This window comes from Euprymna scolopes, chromosome 9 (assembly GCF_053919585.1).
Source record: "Euprymna scolopes isolate OS-2025 chromosome 9, ASM5391958v1, whole genome shotgun sequence".
Lineage (NCBI taxonomy): Eukaryota > Metazoa > Mollusca > Cephalopoda > Sepiida > Sepiolidae > Euprymna > Euprymna scolopes.
Window position 1 is genome coordinate 39,644,956 of NC_136490.1, and position 20,000 is coordinate 39,664,955.

General features: G+C 32.4%; 1 protein-coding gene across 3 annotated transcripts in view; it reads right to left on the minus strand.

Annotated features, from left to right (window-relative positions):
* The window catches only part of LOC145284505 (polypeptide N-acetylgalactosaminyltransferase-like), an 848,687-nt gene extending 838,033 nt beyond the window's left edge, over positions 1-10,654 (minus strand). For 2 of the 3 annotated variants that reach the window (XR_013868854.1, XM_080133387.1), the window contains exon 1: positions 10,447-10,650. Coding sequence is in view for 2 of the 3 variants with exons in the window: in XM_080133387.1 (XP_079989513.1) it covers positions 10,447-10,536 (90 nt within the window). In the remaining variant the exon portion in view is untranslated. Of the gene's footprint in view, positions 1-10,446 lie in introns of all 3 variants that reach the window. The other variant, XM_080133386.1, reaches the window with a different exon arrangement.
* Positions 10,655-20,000: the final 9,346 nt, after the last annotated feature.

The following is a 20,000-nucleotide window of genomic DNA, read 5'->3' on the forward strand; positions in this document are numbered from 1 at the left end:
ATGAAAGAGAAAGATTCATTCTCTTCGGGGTCTCCATACATATTTGATCGCAATGAAAACGTATGGCAAAAAGCCTAGCTAAAACAAAAATGTAAATATAAGGAGAATAAGTGCGTCTTCTTTTTTGATGATTAAACAAAATAATTTTTGTTAAGATAGAGTATTATATTCTAACAAAAAGCAAATCAGAAGTAGAAACCGTATAAGTAATAATGAACTTGTTTGTTTAGTTATGTGTACGTGAAAGCGCCACTGCGAATGTTTTAGTTTTTATGTTATAATTAAAAAAAAAAAAAAAAAAAGAAGCTAACTCCTAATCTGATGATTATGTGTTTCTAACGTTAACGGCAGATTTCATTATTCCGTAGAATCAAGCAGGTTGGGAAGCAGTCGTTAAGTTTCTAGGCTAATGTTAATATGTAGTAAATATTTTTTCAGTGACATGTGGGCATGGATGGTTATGAAAAAAAGACTGATTTCGGGATCTTTGGGAGGAGTAAATTTAATAAGGGTGGTGAAATACTTGCTACTGCCTATGTAGGATTACATATCTGAGAGAGCGAGGCAAAGCGGGTAAATTATAATATTTATTAAACGGTGGCAAAGTATATGCATTCTTGCGCAAAAACACGTTGCAGTGAAAGATTTGCATAGGAATTGCCGCATCATTTTCCTATACTGTTGAAAGTGACATGAGAATAATTGACTTTTTATTATATAATGATAAAATAGAGATGGCAACCCAAGAAATCCCACCCTATCACAAGAATTGTCAATAAAATTCACATTTATTTTATTTTATTTATTTATTTTTTGCAATCCAACAATATTTGGTACAAATAAACTCCAGCCTACGCCTGGCTTGTCCACCAAGTTTTAGTCATTAATTTTCCTTTTATTGCTGTTCAATGGGAAGCACACCCAGATACATGTAAAATCATCAATTACTGACCTTATTGATTTTGGCTGTAGATCAAACAACGATTGAACGACTACACGAGCGATAACGTACGAGTGCGAAAGAAAAACTGATCTTAATTACATAACTGCTACACAAATAAAGTTATTGTTTTAAATTTCTTAGCAAATTCACATTTGTCAAAAGACTAACTTTTGGTAGCTGTTTACATCATTAAATCATACTTTCATAGCAATTTGGTTCAATTAATAATTTAATGACCAAACGTAATTTAAGTTAACTTACAAAATCCAAAAAATAAAATAATAAAAGCTTAAAAAGAAAAGTAACATGACTCCCAGACAAAACGCCGGAAAACCATAAGTCCTTATAAAATAAAGGGGCATTTTTTAGTATAGACAACTAAACGAAAACGTGGTCAAAAATTTTAAGTAACACACAAAAAAAATATATATGTTACCAAAGGCAAGACAAGTTACTCTTCTACCTACTTAGATAAGTTTTTGTGTTTTAGCTTATCTCAAAGCGTTCATTTACTTTGAAAATGAATGTCGAGTCTTAAGTTAGAACAAGAACTGACATTAGACATTATTTTCACACGAAAAGTGAAAATTTGTTGGGTGCGTTTCTACGAGTATATTATTTGATTTTCGAGTGACTAGCGAGATTCAAAAAAGATCAAATAATGTCAGCCATATTTGTTTTCTTGTTCTATCTTAAGACAAGGCAATTTCTTTCAAAATACTTTATTTTAAAGTAAAATTAAAAAAAATTAAAAAAAAAAACAAAAAACACTTATTTAGATCGGTAGAAGATTAACTTATCTCACCTCTGGTAACATTTATTTGTTATATCTTTGTTTTTTACCAGTTTACATCATGTTGTCTATACTGCAAAATTCCAAAATAATGTATCAAAGCTCTTATTTTTTAAAAGGGGAAAATAATGTATTTTTAATCCATTCCTACACTTTTTTTTTTTTTTTTAATGTTTGCCCATGTGAAACACTTGAACTTCTTTTGTAAAATGAATATGCCGAAAAAAAAAAAAAAAAAAAAAAAAAAAAATGACCACCGAATTTTACTTGGTGTCATGTTTGTCTAATAACGAAACCGAGTAAAAACGGCTTTTCTCGGTTTTAGATGTATAATACTAACTGGATTTTTAATGGAAATGATTTCTCATTTGGTTATATGTAATGAAAATAAAACTACTTTTAATGTCGATAAAACAGATGCCTTTTTGCGTTCTTCCATGAACATGATCTTTATTAATTGCACAGAACAGTTAATACACTTTAATCATAAACGAAAATCCATGTGTCAGGTAAGTAAAACGGAAGATAATGTAGATTAGAGATATTTGTTTTTACTATTTTATATAAGCCCACTCCCTTCATTTTACGTTCACATGGAGGTAAAACGGAATTTGTAAAAATTCCCATAATATGGGAAAATGTCCACGTATGCTTAGTAATTTTTCAAGGTTATGAGGATTTTTTCGAAGCATAAAAAATGTTTTTAGATTTAGTATTTTATTTTCTATATTTCAAGCGGTCCTCCGCTCTTGATCACAAAAAAAAAAGTAGCGTAATAATAAAAAACGTTGAAAACGAAAAAAAAAAACTCTAAAGATTTGTATTTTGGGCTGCGTTCATTCCTTGCAACAATTTTTGGTCAAGATCAACATGTAGTATCTGTTCTTCAGATGCTGCACTTCATTTTCTTGTTCTCTTTCGGTGGAGGAGAAATCCTTCACGACTGAGACAATTTTTATTTTTGTACCTTTTCTCCACGTTAAAAAACGACCCTGGTGTCTAAACTGTCCCGTGGGGAGGCATAGTAAATAGGAACAATGTTCGAAAGAGTTCACGTGAATTATTTTTACCGTTCATGGAAGAAGAATGTTTTACTTTTTTTTTTATTCTTTTGATTTTTTTTTTTTTTTTAAATTTGCAACGCATTAGTGCTCATTTTAACCGGCAACAAACAAGCCGCAATTGATTTCAATATGTATAAGAAATGTTTAGAAACAAGTGCGTTGAACGGTATATATTAAATAGTATGTATTATCAATAATAATTATTATAATAAGGGCTATATACAGATTCGAAAAAGTTGTTAAAAAAAAAAAAAAAAAAGATTATATGTATATATATATATATAAGCAAATAAATGTCAAAGGCAAGATAAGTTACTTTTCTACCTAACTGGCTAATATTTTTAGTGTTTTTATTTAATGTAAAATGTTTATTCGGCTTGAAAAACAGCGTTTACCGATTTATTTGAACAAATACAAATGGCGGCGGATTTTGTGTTGAACACGTTAAGTTTGGGAAAATGAGTTTAAACTAAAAAAAATCTATACAAAATACTGTTAAAAACCTACCGAATATATGTAAGCCTATGTCACGGTAACATATTGAGTGAGTTCCTAACAGTATTTTCTATAGTTTTATTTTTAACTCATTTTCCCAAACCGAACGTGTTCAACACAGAGTCCACCGCCATTTGTATTGTTCAAATACATCGGTAAACACTGTTTTTCTAGCCGAATAAACATTTTACATTAAATAAAAACACTAAAATTATCTAGTTTGGTAGAATGGCAGGTGCTCGTCTGAACTCCAATCTCTGGTTCCCCCTCGCCAATCTTTCACGAAAAACACCAGTCTAGCTGAATCCACCGTGAAAAATTTCCCCCACTATATCTGTGTCTAAATCAAAACGTGGATTCCATGAACAAAGCTTCTTTCTTAGAACTGCGCGCCTGTGGAACTGTTCCGTCTGCCTGCTTCCCACCGAACTACAACTTGGATGTCTTCAAGTCCAACGTTAACAAGTTCCTGGTGATGAACCGCCCCCTGAAGTAAACACTTCATCAAATCTCCACACTAACGTAATGTACTTGCAATAACCCTTATCCCCGAGTGGCTTCCGGGCCTTGATAAGTGGTGATCACTAAAAAAAAAAAAAAAAAAAAAAAAAATCTTGCCTTTGATAACATTTATTTGTTATATATTTGTTTTTTGACAACTTTTTCGAATGTATGTGTATAGTAATACAAACCCAATTAGTAATAATTGGATTTGTATTACGATCCACAGAGATACAAAAAAACTTGTAAAAACAAAAATAACAAATACATGACGAATGTAATCAACGGCTAGAGAAGTCACATTTCTACCTAACTGGATAAGTTTTTAGTGTTTTTATTTAATGTAAAATGTTTATTCGGTTCGAAAAACAAGTACTATTGAACACTACCGGAGAACAAGAAAAAAATGGCCGCGACGGCGCAACGTCTCTTTACATCTTTGAAGTCTCGGTAATCACATAAAGAAATAAAACTAAAATAGTGGTAGAAAGCCACCGCATAAATGTCACGGTAACATTTGTTGGATGTGCTTCTATCACCATTTTGTTTTATTTCTTATTTTGAAGACATTGTCGAGACTTCATCTTCGGTCATTTTTCTTGTTCTTCGGTAGAGTTCGATATTACTTGTTTTTCGAGCCGAATAAACATCTTACATTAAATAAAAATAAAAGAAAAATACAAAACTTATCCAGTTAGTAACGTATCTTGCCTTTGATAACAATAACATTTGTTATATATTTGTTTGACAACTTTTTTTTGTTCCTCTGTGGATTATAATACAAACCCAATTGTTTAAAAAAAAAAAAAAAACAATAGTAAACAAATATAGTAATAACAATAAGATCAAAGTGTAGTATCTGTTCTTCAGATGCTGCACTTCAATTTCTTGTTCTCTGTCAGTGGAGGACTGGAGGAGACATCCTTCACGACTGAGACAATTTTTATTTTTGTTTCTTTTCTTCACATTAAAAAACGACCCTGGTATCTAACTGTCCCGTGGGTGGGGAGACATTTTAAATAGGAACAATGGTGAGGGTTATGTTAATATTGCTAAAAATAATAATATAAGGAGCGTCAACCTCTAACTTCTGCTGCCCTTTCCCAGAAAACATTGGAAGGAGTACGACTAGTCATATACGACGACAGTGACAACAAAAGATTCGCAGGGAAAAACGTCCCCCCCCCCCCACCTCCCGTTAATTCTATTTCACTTATATGTATTTGAACATGTGTAAGCTCTCTCGACACGATTGCTTGACACGAGGAGAAGGAGAATAACGCTTTCCCAGTGACAATTAGTTTAAAGCCGGGAAATAAGACTAAACTGTTCACAATTTCTTCAAGGGGACACACACACACAACGATTGTTTAATCTTTTGATTGCATTTTAATTGTTTAAGATTACACACGTATGTTATGGGAGTAAGTTTACCATGATGGGGTTAAGGGTGGTAATGTTTCATACTTTTATTTATTTTTTAAAAATAATATGAGTGTACATTTTCGCCAAAAATAATAAGGATGTTGATTTCGGCTTTAAAATAATATTGTTTTAATGGCATCCATCTTAACGCTGAAATTTTTAATATAACCAATTATGTTTTGGTAGTGTTCTCACTAATATATATATATATATATATATATATATATATATATATATATATATATATATATATATATATATATACACGAAGGTGAAGTTAAAACAAAAAAAACGTCAGAAACTGGAAAGTTTTTTTAAGGAGAAATAAACACGTATCAATCGATACAGAAACAGAGAAGAAAAAAAATGTTCATATATATATATATATATATATATATATATATATATATCCGCCTCGTCACATACAAATTAGGTAGTAAAATAAATAATTTCTATAATGAACATTTATATATATATATATATATATATATATATATATATAATTATTTTTTATGTGTGTGTGTGAACGTGTGTGTGCATTTCCATACGCAATAACTGGGAATTTTTAGTCTACAGACTCGAAATTTGATATACAGGGTACTGAGATTTGAGAAAATTGATGTGATCGGTTTTGGGCCAGAAATTTGACGATTAAGGGGTCAAAGTTCAACGATTTGACCTTCGGGAACTCTACCAAACTCCTCCAACAATTTTGGGTCTACGCACTTGAAATTTTAGATATAGGTTCCTTGGACATGGATCTAACTTAATAACTTGATTTGAGCCCAAAACAATAACTTTTAAAGGGTCATAATAGGGGTCAAAGTTTAAAAAATTGACCTCTGCGGTCTCTTCCAAATTACTCGGACAATTTCTGGTCTAAATATTTGAAATTTTAAATAAAGAGTATTCAGAGATAGAGCAAGCTTTTTCATCAGTTTGGGTCGAAAATTTTTAGCTACCAATATATAAATGTATGTCTGTTTGCATGTCTGCCTTAAACTTTCAATAGAGGCGACGGATTTTACCAAGATCATTTTAAAGTTTCATACTTTTCATACGACAAATATCGAAAAATTAGCTAAAAACATTAATATCTTCCCCTTCAACTAGGCACTTTTCTACAAGGGGGGGGGGAGGTCACTTTTTTCGCCGATATTTTTTAAAGTTATCCTCTCCTTTAGATTGTCTAGCCTTAATTAAAAAAAAAATTAAGCTTCCGGTTTGGCGGTGGTCGTAACAGCATAAACTTTAGGTTTTACTCCGTTCTTTTCCTCCTTTGCGGTACGGGTTCGAGCCTGCCTTCCTACTACCACTTTTTTTTTTTTTTTTTTTGCTCAACATACACATCCAACACCCGGGCAACGCCGGGCTGAAATGCTAGTATATATGTAAACAAATTGGCCTTTATTATTTGGCCTATTCGGACCATTGTTCTCATCTTAATCGTTATTCACACAACGTTTCAGACTATGTGACCTCCGATCTTAAAATATTGACTCTAGAATCTGCACAAAATTTCGAACGAAACTAATCGACGGGGGTAGCACATGCCCTCGTTCCGTCAGTCATGACCGGGTAGAAATAAGTAATTCGCAATTGTATTTACTAGTACCCTTCATTGTCCGAAACAATGGAATTTTGCCTAGTACTGTATCCGTTACGCTACGGGTTCTTGCAAACATAATCTTGGTCTTTATTAAGTGGAGGATTTATGAAAGTAATTATTTTCAGGAGAGGAGTAAGATAATGTTTGTTAGTTTAATTCCCCCGCTATCGGTGCCTAAACCTAAACATGGATTCCATGAAGAAATTTTTCCTAAAACTGCCCGCCTGGCGCCTGACTACAATATCAGTGTCTTCAAGTCTAGCTTAAACAAGTCCTTATTCAACCGTCCTCGTAAATCTAATATTACAAAACTACCGTGACAAACAATTTTTACGCAACTGTCCCAATAACTACAATACCTACATTAACCCTTATCCTCGAGTGGCCTCTGGCCTTGATTTGTGGTAACCCCTTTATAAAAAAAAAAAAAAAAAAAAAAGAAAAATGGACAACAATACATACATCGGTGAACAATTATTTGTAGAGAACGGTTCATACTTCATCGCTAACGTGTTTTATGAATTAAAAAAAAAAAAAAAAAAAGGTAATATACATCTTTGATCTTTTGGTTAGAAGCAAAGTGTAGTATCTGTTCTGATATTGCACCTCACATTCCTGTCCTCGATATAGACTGAAGCATTTTTCGCCCCAATCCAAAGTGCCCTTTTGTTTCTAATTCTACCCTCGTGAGGAGGCAGGTAAATAGGGACAATTATGCCTCATGGGATCGGTATGCGAAAGAACTCGAAATGTTTGTTTTGTTATTTTTATTGAAGGGAGGGGGGGCATTAAATGGTCGAACAACGTTTAGTTCTATGTAATTTAGCTTTAAAATTGCAAGTATTGTTAACAATCCGATTAAACATTAGGATTGTTTGCTTTAGTAGATAAAAGCAATCGTTCTCGAATTTGGAAAATGAACTACTACCCCCCCCTACACACACACACACAAAATAAATAAATATATAAATAAAAGAGGTCAGTACCTATGCTGATTACGATTTTTCATGTTTTCAAGTTTTACGGTATCTTGCTTATTCAATTGTTAGGTGAAAGTACAGCCCCTACATGTTGATGGATTTTCTAAATAATAACGCTATTATTTCAGCATGGTCCATTCTCTTAGGTAATGTTTACGTTTAAAACGGACCAACCTTGAACAAACAAAACAAGACAAAAAATTCATGAAAAGTACAGACGTGAACTGGCCCGGATGAAACATATCAGTTTCAAAAAAGCACATGTTATTTTTTGTTTTGTTTTAGATTTGAACTAGTTTTTTTATTATTATTATTATTATTATTAGTTCAGTTTGAAGTGAGAAAGTTTGTCTATTTTTAATTCAAAAGCAAGTTAAATACTAAAATTAACCTTTCGTAATAAAAGCAGTGAAGTATGGTTCTGCTTTGACCCAGGAGGCCACCCTCCCATGCATTACCGCCTTCATCGGAGGTGGTTTTCTTTTTTGCAAATTGCCTCAGGCATCTAGGAGTATGTCGATAGGTTTGATTCCATTTTTTTTTTTTTTTTTTTTTTTTTTATAACTTTCTAGAGTTTCTCCCTTAGGAGAGATGAATTCCCAATATGAAAAAAAAAAAAAAAAAAAAAAAAAAAAAAAAAATCAGAGTTAGACACAAGATCAGGTTTTGATGTTTTGGGAAAAATCCATAGGGGTAAAAATAACTACCCCCATCTGGAAAGTTTTCACAGTCATTGTGACAGAGGGAAGAACAGATTAATGTAGTTAGCCAAAAGACCTAATATCACAGTTTGGCCTAATTTGTAAAAAAGTTGACTGTAGTTTTGTTTTGTTTTTTTAGCAAATAAATAATTCAGAGTAGAATCTGTTTTCTCAAAGGAAGAGAAATTCTTCGAGGCCGAGGTAAGGTTTCCCTTTGTCCATGTTCCCTTTTTCGAGAACTGGACCCCTCCCTCCCCCATGCACACACATTAAGTGGGGTGCTACTACAGAATTTGAACCAAACCGATTTTACGACCCTAACGTTTGCATCTAACGTTGGTTGCTCTAGTGGGAAGACAAGTAAATAGGGACCCTCATAAACACTATTCACCAAGGAAAATGTAAATGTCCTCCAGCAACAGTCAGAATTTGTCAGAATTAAGAGCTCTTTCGTACATCTTTTTTTTTTTTTTTTTTCAGAGTTAAATTTTCCATAAATTCAAAGTCTTGTTTTTAATTTTGTCCTCGTGGGGAAGCAATTGAATACGTAAAAAATAAAAATGTGAAAATAAAGACATGTTTATTAAAATAAAACTAGCGAGTCGTCAGTCACTAGTCAGAGTAATTCAAAAACAATCCATCATGAAAACTAAATTAAAAAAAAAAAAAAAAAAGTCTAAGAACTTTCCGGTAGTCACAACAACAACAACCCGGTTGTTAAAACTGCATGCATGTGTCATCACGAAGAATGGTAATGCTGTTTTCAAAACAAAAACACTGATGACGGAAATTAAGAGGACGAGGAGCACAAGCACAACTGAGTCCTTTGCTAATGTTATCATAAAATAAATAGAAACCGTTAATATTATTAATCAATTCTGAACACACGCACAAAAAAAAAAAAAACTAAAAAAAAAAGTAAAAACGGTAAACCTCAACCGACTGGTGTTTGAGGAAGCAAGTATGAATTCTTTTTGGCACTTGTGCAATGTAACATCACCCGATTCCGGGCTAGAGGTGGTTCACTGGTTGGCCCTATAATTTTTTTTTTTTTAAGAAAAATCTTCATGATGTACGTACCCGTCACCGCACGAAGATGTCATATTCCAAAAATCACCCAGCTAATTAACTTTCATTTTAAGAGTTCCGTCGGCGACAAGATATATTAAAAACGGCTTTCTAAATTTTCCGGAGATGTCAAGTGTCATATATATATATATATATATATATATATATATTACTAAACTTGTTTGAAATGAAAAGTTTAGCGTAGCCTTCGAAATATAAGTCACACTCGAACTGTAAACATACCAAATAAAAAAAAGAAATTAGCCCGCGCCCAAAAATAAATGAATAAATAACTACCTGCTATGGGCACCCGGGATCATATCAAAGTGAAGTTTCTATTCAGTCTCGGGAGACTATCCCCTTAGGTATCATCTCCTTTTTTTTGGGGGGGGGTCTACAGGTCGCCTGGAGCACTCCTCTTGGGGAATGCCAACGGATCTGTTCGAGGCTATTTTAAGTACTATGCAGAGAGCGCCACTATTCCCATTTCGAGAAAGATGAAAAACAAATACACTATACAACTTTTAAAAAAAAATATCTTTAACATTTATAAATATAACGATAAAACATTGAACTAACAAGAACAATCTTTATTTTTATTTTATTTTTTTTATTTTTTATTTTTCTTTCTTTCGTTTAACTATGTGTCCCACTGAATTTTGAAGGTGAAAAAAAAAAAAAGTAAACACAAAACAATGTTCTCAAACTGCGAGAGGAAAAAAAAAACGTTTTTTTTCCTTGTAGTTGAAACGAAAACTTAAACTTCGATAATATAGAAAATCGATATTTTGCACGCAAAAGGAAATCACGTTTTTGTAATGCATTGCGATAGAGACGTTATTCTTATTGCGATAAATGTGTGCTTACCTCGGTTTTTATTTCTCTTAATAAGTAGTAAGCTACTCCAAATAACCAAATAAGACCGATACCAAACAGTAAACGCGACCTCCTCCGCATCCTGGCCGTGACTCCGACAAAACTAGAGAGACTGCGCCGCCTCCCTGGGCATCGGTTCCGCTCCGATATATATCTATATGTGTTCTAGCTTTTGTTTATTCTTTTATTTTTTAAAACTTATTTATTTTGCCTTCTTTATTATTATTATTATTATTTGTTGTATTATTTTGTTGAGAATGGAGGAGGTGGGAGGGGGGGAGTGATAAGCTCCGCCCCTTTCTCTGACTAATGGACGCACTTCTTTCATGTGAGACCGACTAATCAGAGCCGAGATGAGAAAACTTGAGTTAGCGGAATCATCGTGCACTTCCGCAAAATTCCAATTACTTTCATCTTTTTTTCCCACCTATTTGTAATATTTACCCCCTTTTTCCCCCTACCAAAACTATATATGACACGAGGTCGCTCTAACATGGATAGGGATTCAGCTCTTTCAACCCCTCACAAAATAAAAGAAAAAAAAAAAAAAAAAGAGGGCACGTGATTATAAACAATAGCCTTGATTCGACTCGTCGTCGTTGCACGGTTGAGGAGCGGCCGGCATATAAACCAATCTCGCCTTTCCAAAGAAAGAGGTAATGCCTGGGAAAATACCCGCACCCTCTCTTGAGATCAAAGAGAAATATAATCAACCGTTTAATTGTCAACTGCGATGTAATGAGAAAAGAAATACGATTTTATTTACACTTTTTCTTCCCTTTTCTTGTACTCTTTATTGGCGGTACACGTTTCGCCTTTTATATGAACCCTCATTCATGTTTTGTTGTCGTCGTTTATTTATTTATTTATTTAATATATTTTTTACTAACACGTGTTTCGTTTCTTTTGTTTTAGCCAAACGCTTATCTAAAAATTTTTTTTTTTTCACTAAAGCATTGTATTACTACTTATTTTGTTTTAATTCCATTGTTCTTTTATCATTATTATTATTATTTATTAATTCGCAGTCGGCATCTATTTTATCGTTTCTTCACAATGCTATTCATTCATTCATACCTCCAATTGTGTAGTTTTACGCTTACAAAATTTACATGAGAGATTTTTTTTTTAATGCATAGTTGCATATTAAGTTCATTCAAGCTGAAAGTACTCATTGACATGTATTTATGAATACATTTTAACTATAACAAGCCCGACTATTTTAAACAACCTCCATTTACCCGCCGTTGCTGAAGTGGCGTCTTTAAAGATTAAAGAAAAATAATTATAGTTATGTTTACATTGGAGGGGGGTACTTGTGCAGTTTACGGACAATGTTAAAATAACTTTATTTAGAAAGCCGTCTTTTACATGGACGGGGCTTTGTTAATTATTCCATACTTTCACCTAACAAAAGATATTGTAAGAATTTGATTAGACTGGAAAATCGGAATTTATATTAGAAACCACAGAGGCACGAAAAAAAAAGTTGCCCCCCCCCCCCAAAAAAAACCCAAATATATAACAAACGTTTACAAGTACAACAACATAAGTTCCTTTTCTACCTAACTGTATAAGTTTTTAGTGATTTTATTAAATGTAAATCTGGGTTTGTATTACTGTACACATAGATTCGAAAAAGTTGTCAAAAAACAAATATAGAACAAATAAATGTTATCAAAGGCAAGATAAGTTACTTTTCTACCTAACTGGATATATTTTTTGTGTTTTTATTCAGTGTAACATGTTTATTCAGCTCGAAAAACATGCAGTGTTTACCGATGTATTGGAAAATTCAAAATGGCGGCCGACTCTCTCTCGGAGAGGGTAAGTTTGCGAAAAGGTATTATAAATAATAAACTAGACAAAATACTGTTAGAAATTCTCTCAATATAAGTTGACATATATTCGGTTGTTTTTTAATAGTATTTTGTCTAGTTTATTATTTATAACACCTTTTCCCAAACTTACCATGTTAAAGAGAGAGTCGAGCGCCATTTTGAATTTTCCAATACATCGGTAAACACTGTATGCTTTTCGAGCTGAATAAACATGTTACATTGAATAAAAACAAAAAAATATATTCAATTTGGTAGAAAAATAACTTATCTTGCCTTTGATAACATTTATTTGTTATATATTTGTTTTTTGACAACTTTTTCGAATCTATGTGTACAGTAATACAAACCCCAAAATACTATTAAAAATACACCGAATATATGTCAACCTATGTCACGGTAACATATTGAGCGAATTTCTAACAGTATTTTGTCTAGTTTATTATTTATAACAGCTTTTCCCAAACTTACCGTGTTAAAGAGAGTCGGGCGCCATTTTGAATTTTCCATTACATCGGTAAACACTGTATGCTTTTCGAGCTGAATAAACATGTTACATTGAATAAAAACACGAAAATTATATCGAGTTTGGTAGAAAAGTAACTTATCTTGCCTTTGATAACATTTATTTGTTATATATTTGTTTTGTGACAACTTTTTCGAATCTGTGTGTACAGTAATACAAACCCATTAAGTCAAGTTTTAAAATACTTTGTAGGAACACATTTTCGATTTTATTTTTTGAAGTGGATAAAATTTTTTAAACCCAACACTCCGCATGCATCTTTTTTTACATATTTTTCGTGGCTTTAAATCATAAACTATTTCAGTGCATGCTGAGAGAGAGGCGACAGATCGATTTTTTTTTTTTATGCCATTTTAAGCAAAAAAAAAAAAATTACTTCATTATATCGAAAATAGTAATATATCTAAAAGTTACAAAAATGCGTCGAGTAGAACAACTGGTATCGTTTTTAGTAAAAATTTTTTAAAAAGTCTATCGCTATAAGTTACACAAGTTTGACACCATTACGATGTAGTGTAAAATATGCGCTCCGAGTTATGTCCCCTGTGTATGAAATCTTCACAGTCTACTCTCAAACATCGGCGAACAATGTAATTTTTTGTAACTTTTCGTAAAATTTCTTTTAACTATAAATAACTTTCTACTCTGAATTTTCGTAAATTTTGGATATATTATCATTTTCGACATGATAATTAAGTAATATTGCTTTTGTTTAAAATGACAAATTAAAAAAAAATTGCTTTGTTGCCTCTCTCAACAGGCATCACTATTTTGGTCATTTTCCATACAAACTCAAGATTCTCTGCCAATGCTCAGAATTGACTTCATGCAAACTAACATCTTATGAGTGGTCGCATTCTTTACATGTACCGCCAATAATTTATGTGTATTTATCAAAAGCAAAACTCCTCACAGGCATGGAAGAACCGGCTGATAAGCTATTAGAGCTCCTCCTCTTTATGGGTGATGATAGCAGCATCGTCAGCAAACAGAAGCTCTCTGATGAGTACTGTGCGAAACTTGGTTTTAACCCTCAGTTGGGCAAGGTTGAAAAGCTTGCCATCACTTCTGCTGTATAGATGTATAGCTTCTGTGGAATGCTTAAAGGTAAAAGTACACAACCATAATTAGGTCTGCTCTGGATTGAGATCGGCTTGGAGGATTTCCTGTCAAAGCTCACAACACCCTGCATGTCCTCATGGAGTAAGACTATGCTGAGCAGCCAAGGGAGATAACCGATCTTCTTTGGGAGCTGAAACAGACCCTTTCTGCTGACCAGGTCAAATGACTTGGTAAGGTTGATAAAGGCAATGTAGAAGCTGACGAATGGAGAAAATCATATCCACAGTGGATCGCTCGCTCCTGAAGCCACACTGGAACTCTAGGTAGATGTGCTTTGCTAAGACCTGAAGTCTGGCAAGAACCACTCTGGCAAAAACCTCGCCAACAATGCTCAGCAGGGAGATCCCTGGTAGTTATTGCAATCACTGTAATCACCCTTATTTTTATACAGCGTGATGATCTTCGTGTTTTGCATAACCTGGGGTACCTTTCTTTCTCCCCCGCAGAGGCACAGGAGTTCTTGGAGTGGTTTAAGGAAGCCTTGCTTGCCACATTTGGCTGTTTCGGGTCGTATGTCATTCTCGCTAGGAATCTTCCCATTAGCAAGTGCATCAATAGCTTTACTGGGTTCCTCAAACATGGGTTCAGAGTCAAGTTCCTTGAGGACGGGCAGGTCATTAGTGTTGTCCAGGGCCTCATAGGAAACAGATATATATATATGTTTTTTTTTTGTTTGTTTTTTTTGCATGCTGCCTGGCTTGACACGTAGGAAAAAAATATCGATGATGATGAATGCAAAACAAAAGAAGGTAAATGCTGAATGCCGAATTTTCAAAGATACTTGGACATTAGATTACTTCTTTATTGAGCTCAGTGGGAAACCAGTTTATCTTATATGTCAAGAAAGCCTAATAATAATAATAAGGTAGCAATTATCAGGCAACATTACGAGACAAACCAGAAAATTTAATCCACAATCAAGGAAAGATACTCGTACAGTTAAGCGGTTGAAATCTCAATATGAAAAAAAAAAAAAAAGCAACTTTTTTTTTTTTTTTTTTTATATAAAGAGAAACGGCGAAAATATGGCAAATGCAATTACCAGCTATGAATTTTCTAAACGCATAGCTGAATACGATTTACAAATGGTATTTTTTTAAAGAATATTTACTGGCAGTTTGGGATATTTTTTGTCCAGAAAATGTCTTGAAAATTTGAAACTATCAGCCTTTCTCGGAGGACAGTCATGCAGTACATTGAAAAAATGTCAACATATGTTAAAAACAAATACTGTACGCCTGCAGTAAATTGCAATAGTTTTTCATTACAGTCAATGAGTGCACAAACTTAGGCGACATCATTTGAAGAGTTTATTCAGTTAATTTCCATGAAGGGAACTATGACCAGAGCAGATATTTTTGAAGCGTTGTTTAAGATGATGATCGAAATAAAATTGGATTTCTCAAAGGTTATCTGAATCATAACTGATGGTGCTGCAACAATGGTAGGGAAAAGGGGGCTTTATTACACTACTACAGGAACATATGGCAAGCCTTCAAATTACTTGTAAAAATTCATTGCATTATCGATCTGTTTGGGTTTGATCTCGTCCCTGCTATACTAATTAAGAAATGCTTAGTTGAACTGGCCCCATACTTTCCAAACTCTACAATAAATGCCTTGATAAATCTTGCTTCCCTAATAGCTGGAAGATGGCCTTTGTGGTACCAGTGTACAAGAATTCTGGTGAAAGGACTGACCCACTCAATTATCGCCCTATCAGTCCCCTCCCCCTCTTCGTTAAAATCTTTGAGATCCTAATTAATCAAGCACTAGTCCATCACCTCACAAAAATAAATCTTCTCTCTAACAAACAGTATGGATTTAGGAAATGTAGTTCTACCGCAGATATAACAGTCATCATTGAACGTATTTACCATGCACTGGATAAGGCTGGCAAAGCCAGGGCTGTAGCCCTTGATATATCCAAGGCCTTTAACACAGTCTGGCATGAAGAGCTGCTAAATGAAAATTAAATCATGCAGTATAACTGGATGTATACTAAATATAATTAGATCCTTCTTAGACAATAGGCCCATCCAGGTTGTCATTGATGGACGTACATCCAAGCAGCATAACATTAATGTGGGAGTGCCTCAGGGGTTGATCCTTGAAGCACTATTATTCCTGATATTCATAAACGGCCTCCCTGATAATATTGTGTCCGAGATGTGTATATTTGCTCATGATACAACACTCTATAATATGCAGGAGGGAAGAACAAATGTACATAAATTCAAGACAATGGCAAAATCGTTGGAAAATGACCTCCAAACTGTAGTGGAAGAGGCCCACAAATGGATGTTAACATTTAATGCTAGTAAGACTAAGCTGCTTTCCTTTAACAATTACAGGACACCCCTCCAACCACCGGCATCCATGACAAACAACACCCTACCTGAGAATTCTTCCTTTAAACTCCTTGGCCTAACATTCATGGGCAATATGAACTGGAACAAATACATTGAGGACATTGCGAAGGCTGCTGCAAAGAAGGTGGGTTCCTTCTATCGAGCTAGAAGACTATTCACATCTGAGAATTTCCTGTACCTCTACAAGGCCATCATTTACCCACGCATGGAGTATTGCTGCCACATCTGGACTAGTGCATCTACCACTAGCCTCTCCCTTTTGGTCCAAAAAGGAGTTTTTAATCTAATAGGTCCCACTTTGTTAACTAAGCCCCAACTCCTGTCCCATCACCGCAATGTTGCATATCTGTTCCTGTTTTACAAATATTTTAATGGAATATGCTCTGATGAACTCGTTGCACTTGTGCCCCCTTGACGTACATATCCCCGACAAACCTGCTTAGCAACAAAATCTCACCTCTTCAATGTTGATGTCCCTAAATGCCAGACAGCTTTCTATTCTAATAGCTTCTTCCCTCAAACAGCTAGATTTTTGAATTCCCTTCATGCTGCCTGCTTCCCTGGCTGTACTGATATGCAGAAGTTTAAATGTAATGCAAACCAACATCTTGCATAATCTTTCCTATTCATGGTCCCAAATAGTAGCCCCTTACATCCGAGGGCAATATGTTTTGTTTATGGTGAACGTGAGTAAAAAAAAAAAAAAAAAAAAATCAAGAAGCGTTGCGTGCAAATCTTTGAAATTTAAAAACGTTATGGATGTTGCCATGAAAACTGAACCTGATTCTAACACGTGGATTGAATCATCGAAAATTCAAACATTTTTTATTTTATTTTGATACTCAGGCAGAATATGGTGACCTTGCGTATTTCTTTAGCTGAGGATCGATGTTAAAACGAGTACTTGTCTAAAGAGGAAGATATGTTTCGAAAGTAAACATGAATGGTTCACAACTTTAATGTTTATTTTGCATTAGCAGAGAAACACGACGTTGCCCGGGATTGAATGATGATGATCAACGAATATTTCACACTCCCATATTTTTATTGTCATCGAAATCCGTGAAATCGCCCGGGAGGAAGCTTCACATGCTTCTACGCAGTAACTTAGCCCAAAATATATGTTATTTTACATTGTACACTACTGTTTCTTTTATAAAATTATTTTATATTAACTTCTTTCCAATTAACAAAAAAAAAAAACATAAGGAAATTTTCATGCGGGGCTTGAACCTACAGAGCACGTCATGCAAAAAAAAAAAAAAAAAAAAAAACACGTAAATTTTCAAGTCATATAAAATTCTTTGCAGTTACTGCAAAAAAATTAAGAAATTTACGTGCGGAGTTTGAACCTACAGACCATGTCATGCAAAATAAAACCCAAAATAAAACACGCTATCAACTTACCCACAGTAGAATTGTCACAGTCCGTTGTTCTATCATTGTTGCTAAGCGACAACATGGAAAAATGGTTTTACTGATGATAGATAAATTAAAAAAACAGTTTCGATTATCGATAATTATCTGAGACAAAACTTAACTAAGATCACTCCCAGACACATACACTAAAGTTCTGTAAATTTTAAAGAAAATCTGTTCAGCCGTTTCGGAGTCTATTAGGAACGAACTCACCCACACAAACTAAGTTGCATTTATATAATTGTAGAGATATGGTGACCCGTTTGAATTATTTAAATTTATTTCTTCAAAGTAAAACGCAGTTTATTATTAATGAGATGTATAATCATATTGATAATCTTATTAATGAGATGTGTAATCATATTGATAATCATATTAATGAGATGTATAATCATATTGATAATTTTATTAATGAGATCTATAATCATATTAATAATCATATTAATGAGATGTCTAATCATATTGATAACTTTATTAATGAGATCTATAATCATATTAATAATCATATTAATGAGATGTCTAATCATATTGATAATCATATTAATGAGATGTATAATCATATTGATAATCATATTAATGAGATCTGTAATCATATTGTTAATCATATTAATGAGATGTGTAATCATATTGATAATCATATTTATGAGATGTGTAATCATATTGATAATCATATTAATGAGATGTGTAATCATATTGATAATCATATTAATGAGATGTGTAATCATATTGATAATCATATTAATGAGATGTGTAATCATATTGATAATCATATTAATGAGATGTGTAATCATATTGATATTCATATTAATGAGATGTATAATCATATTAACAATCATATTAATGAGATGTGTAATCATATTGATAATCATATTAATGAGATGTATAATCATATTGATAATCATATTAATGAGATGTGTAATCATATTGATAATCATATTAATGAGATGTGTAATCATATTGATAATCATATTAATGAGATGTGTAATCATATTGATATTCATATTAATGAGATGTATAATCATATTAACAATCATATTAATGAGATGTGTAATCATATTGATAATCATATTAATGAGATGTATAATCATATTAACAATCATATTAATGAGATGTGTAATCATATTGATAATCATATTAATGAGATGTATAATCATATTGATAATCATATTAATGAGATCTGTAATCATATTAATAATCATATTAATGAGATGTGTAATCATATTAATAATCAGATTTATGAGATGTGTAATCATATTGATAATCATATAATTGAGATGTATAATCATATTAATAATCATATTAATGAGATGTGTAATCATATTAATAATCATATTAATGAGATGTGTAATCATATTGATAATCATATTTATGAGATGTATAATCATATTAATAATCATATTAATGAGATGTGTAATCATATTAATAATCATATTAATGAGATGTGTAATCATATTAATAATCAGATTTATGAGATGTGTAATCATATTGATAATAATATAATTGAGATGTATAATCATATTAATAATCATATTAATGAGATGTATAATCATATTAATAATCATATTAATGAGATCTGTAATCATATTAATAATCATATTAATGAGATGTGTAATCATATTGATAATCATATTAATGAGATGTATAATCATATTAATGAGATGTATAATCATATTAATAATCATATTAATGAGATGTGTAATCATATTGATAATCATATTTATGAGATGTATAATCATATTGATAATCATATTAATGAGATGTGTAATCATATTGATAATCATATTAATTAGATGTGTAATCATATTGATAATCATATTAATGAGATGTGTAATCATATTGATAATCATATTTATGAGATGTATAATCATATTAATAATCATATTAATGAGATGTGTAATCATATTGATAATCATATTAATGAGATGTGTAATCATATTGATAATCATATTTATGAGATGTGTAATCATATTGATAATCATATTAATGAGATGTGTAATCATATTAATAATCATATTAATGAGATGTGTAATCATATTGATAATCATATTAATGAGATGTGTAATCATATTGATAATCATATTAATGAGATGTGTAATCATATTGATAATCATATTAATGAGATGTGTAATCATATTAATAATCATATTTATGAGATGTGTAATCATATTGATAATCATATTAATGAGATGTGTAATCATATTTATAATCAGATTTATGAGATGTGTAATCATATTAATAATCATATAATTGAGATGTATAATCATATTG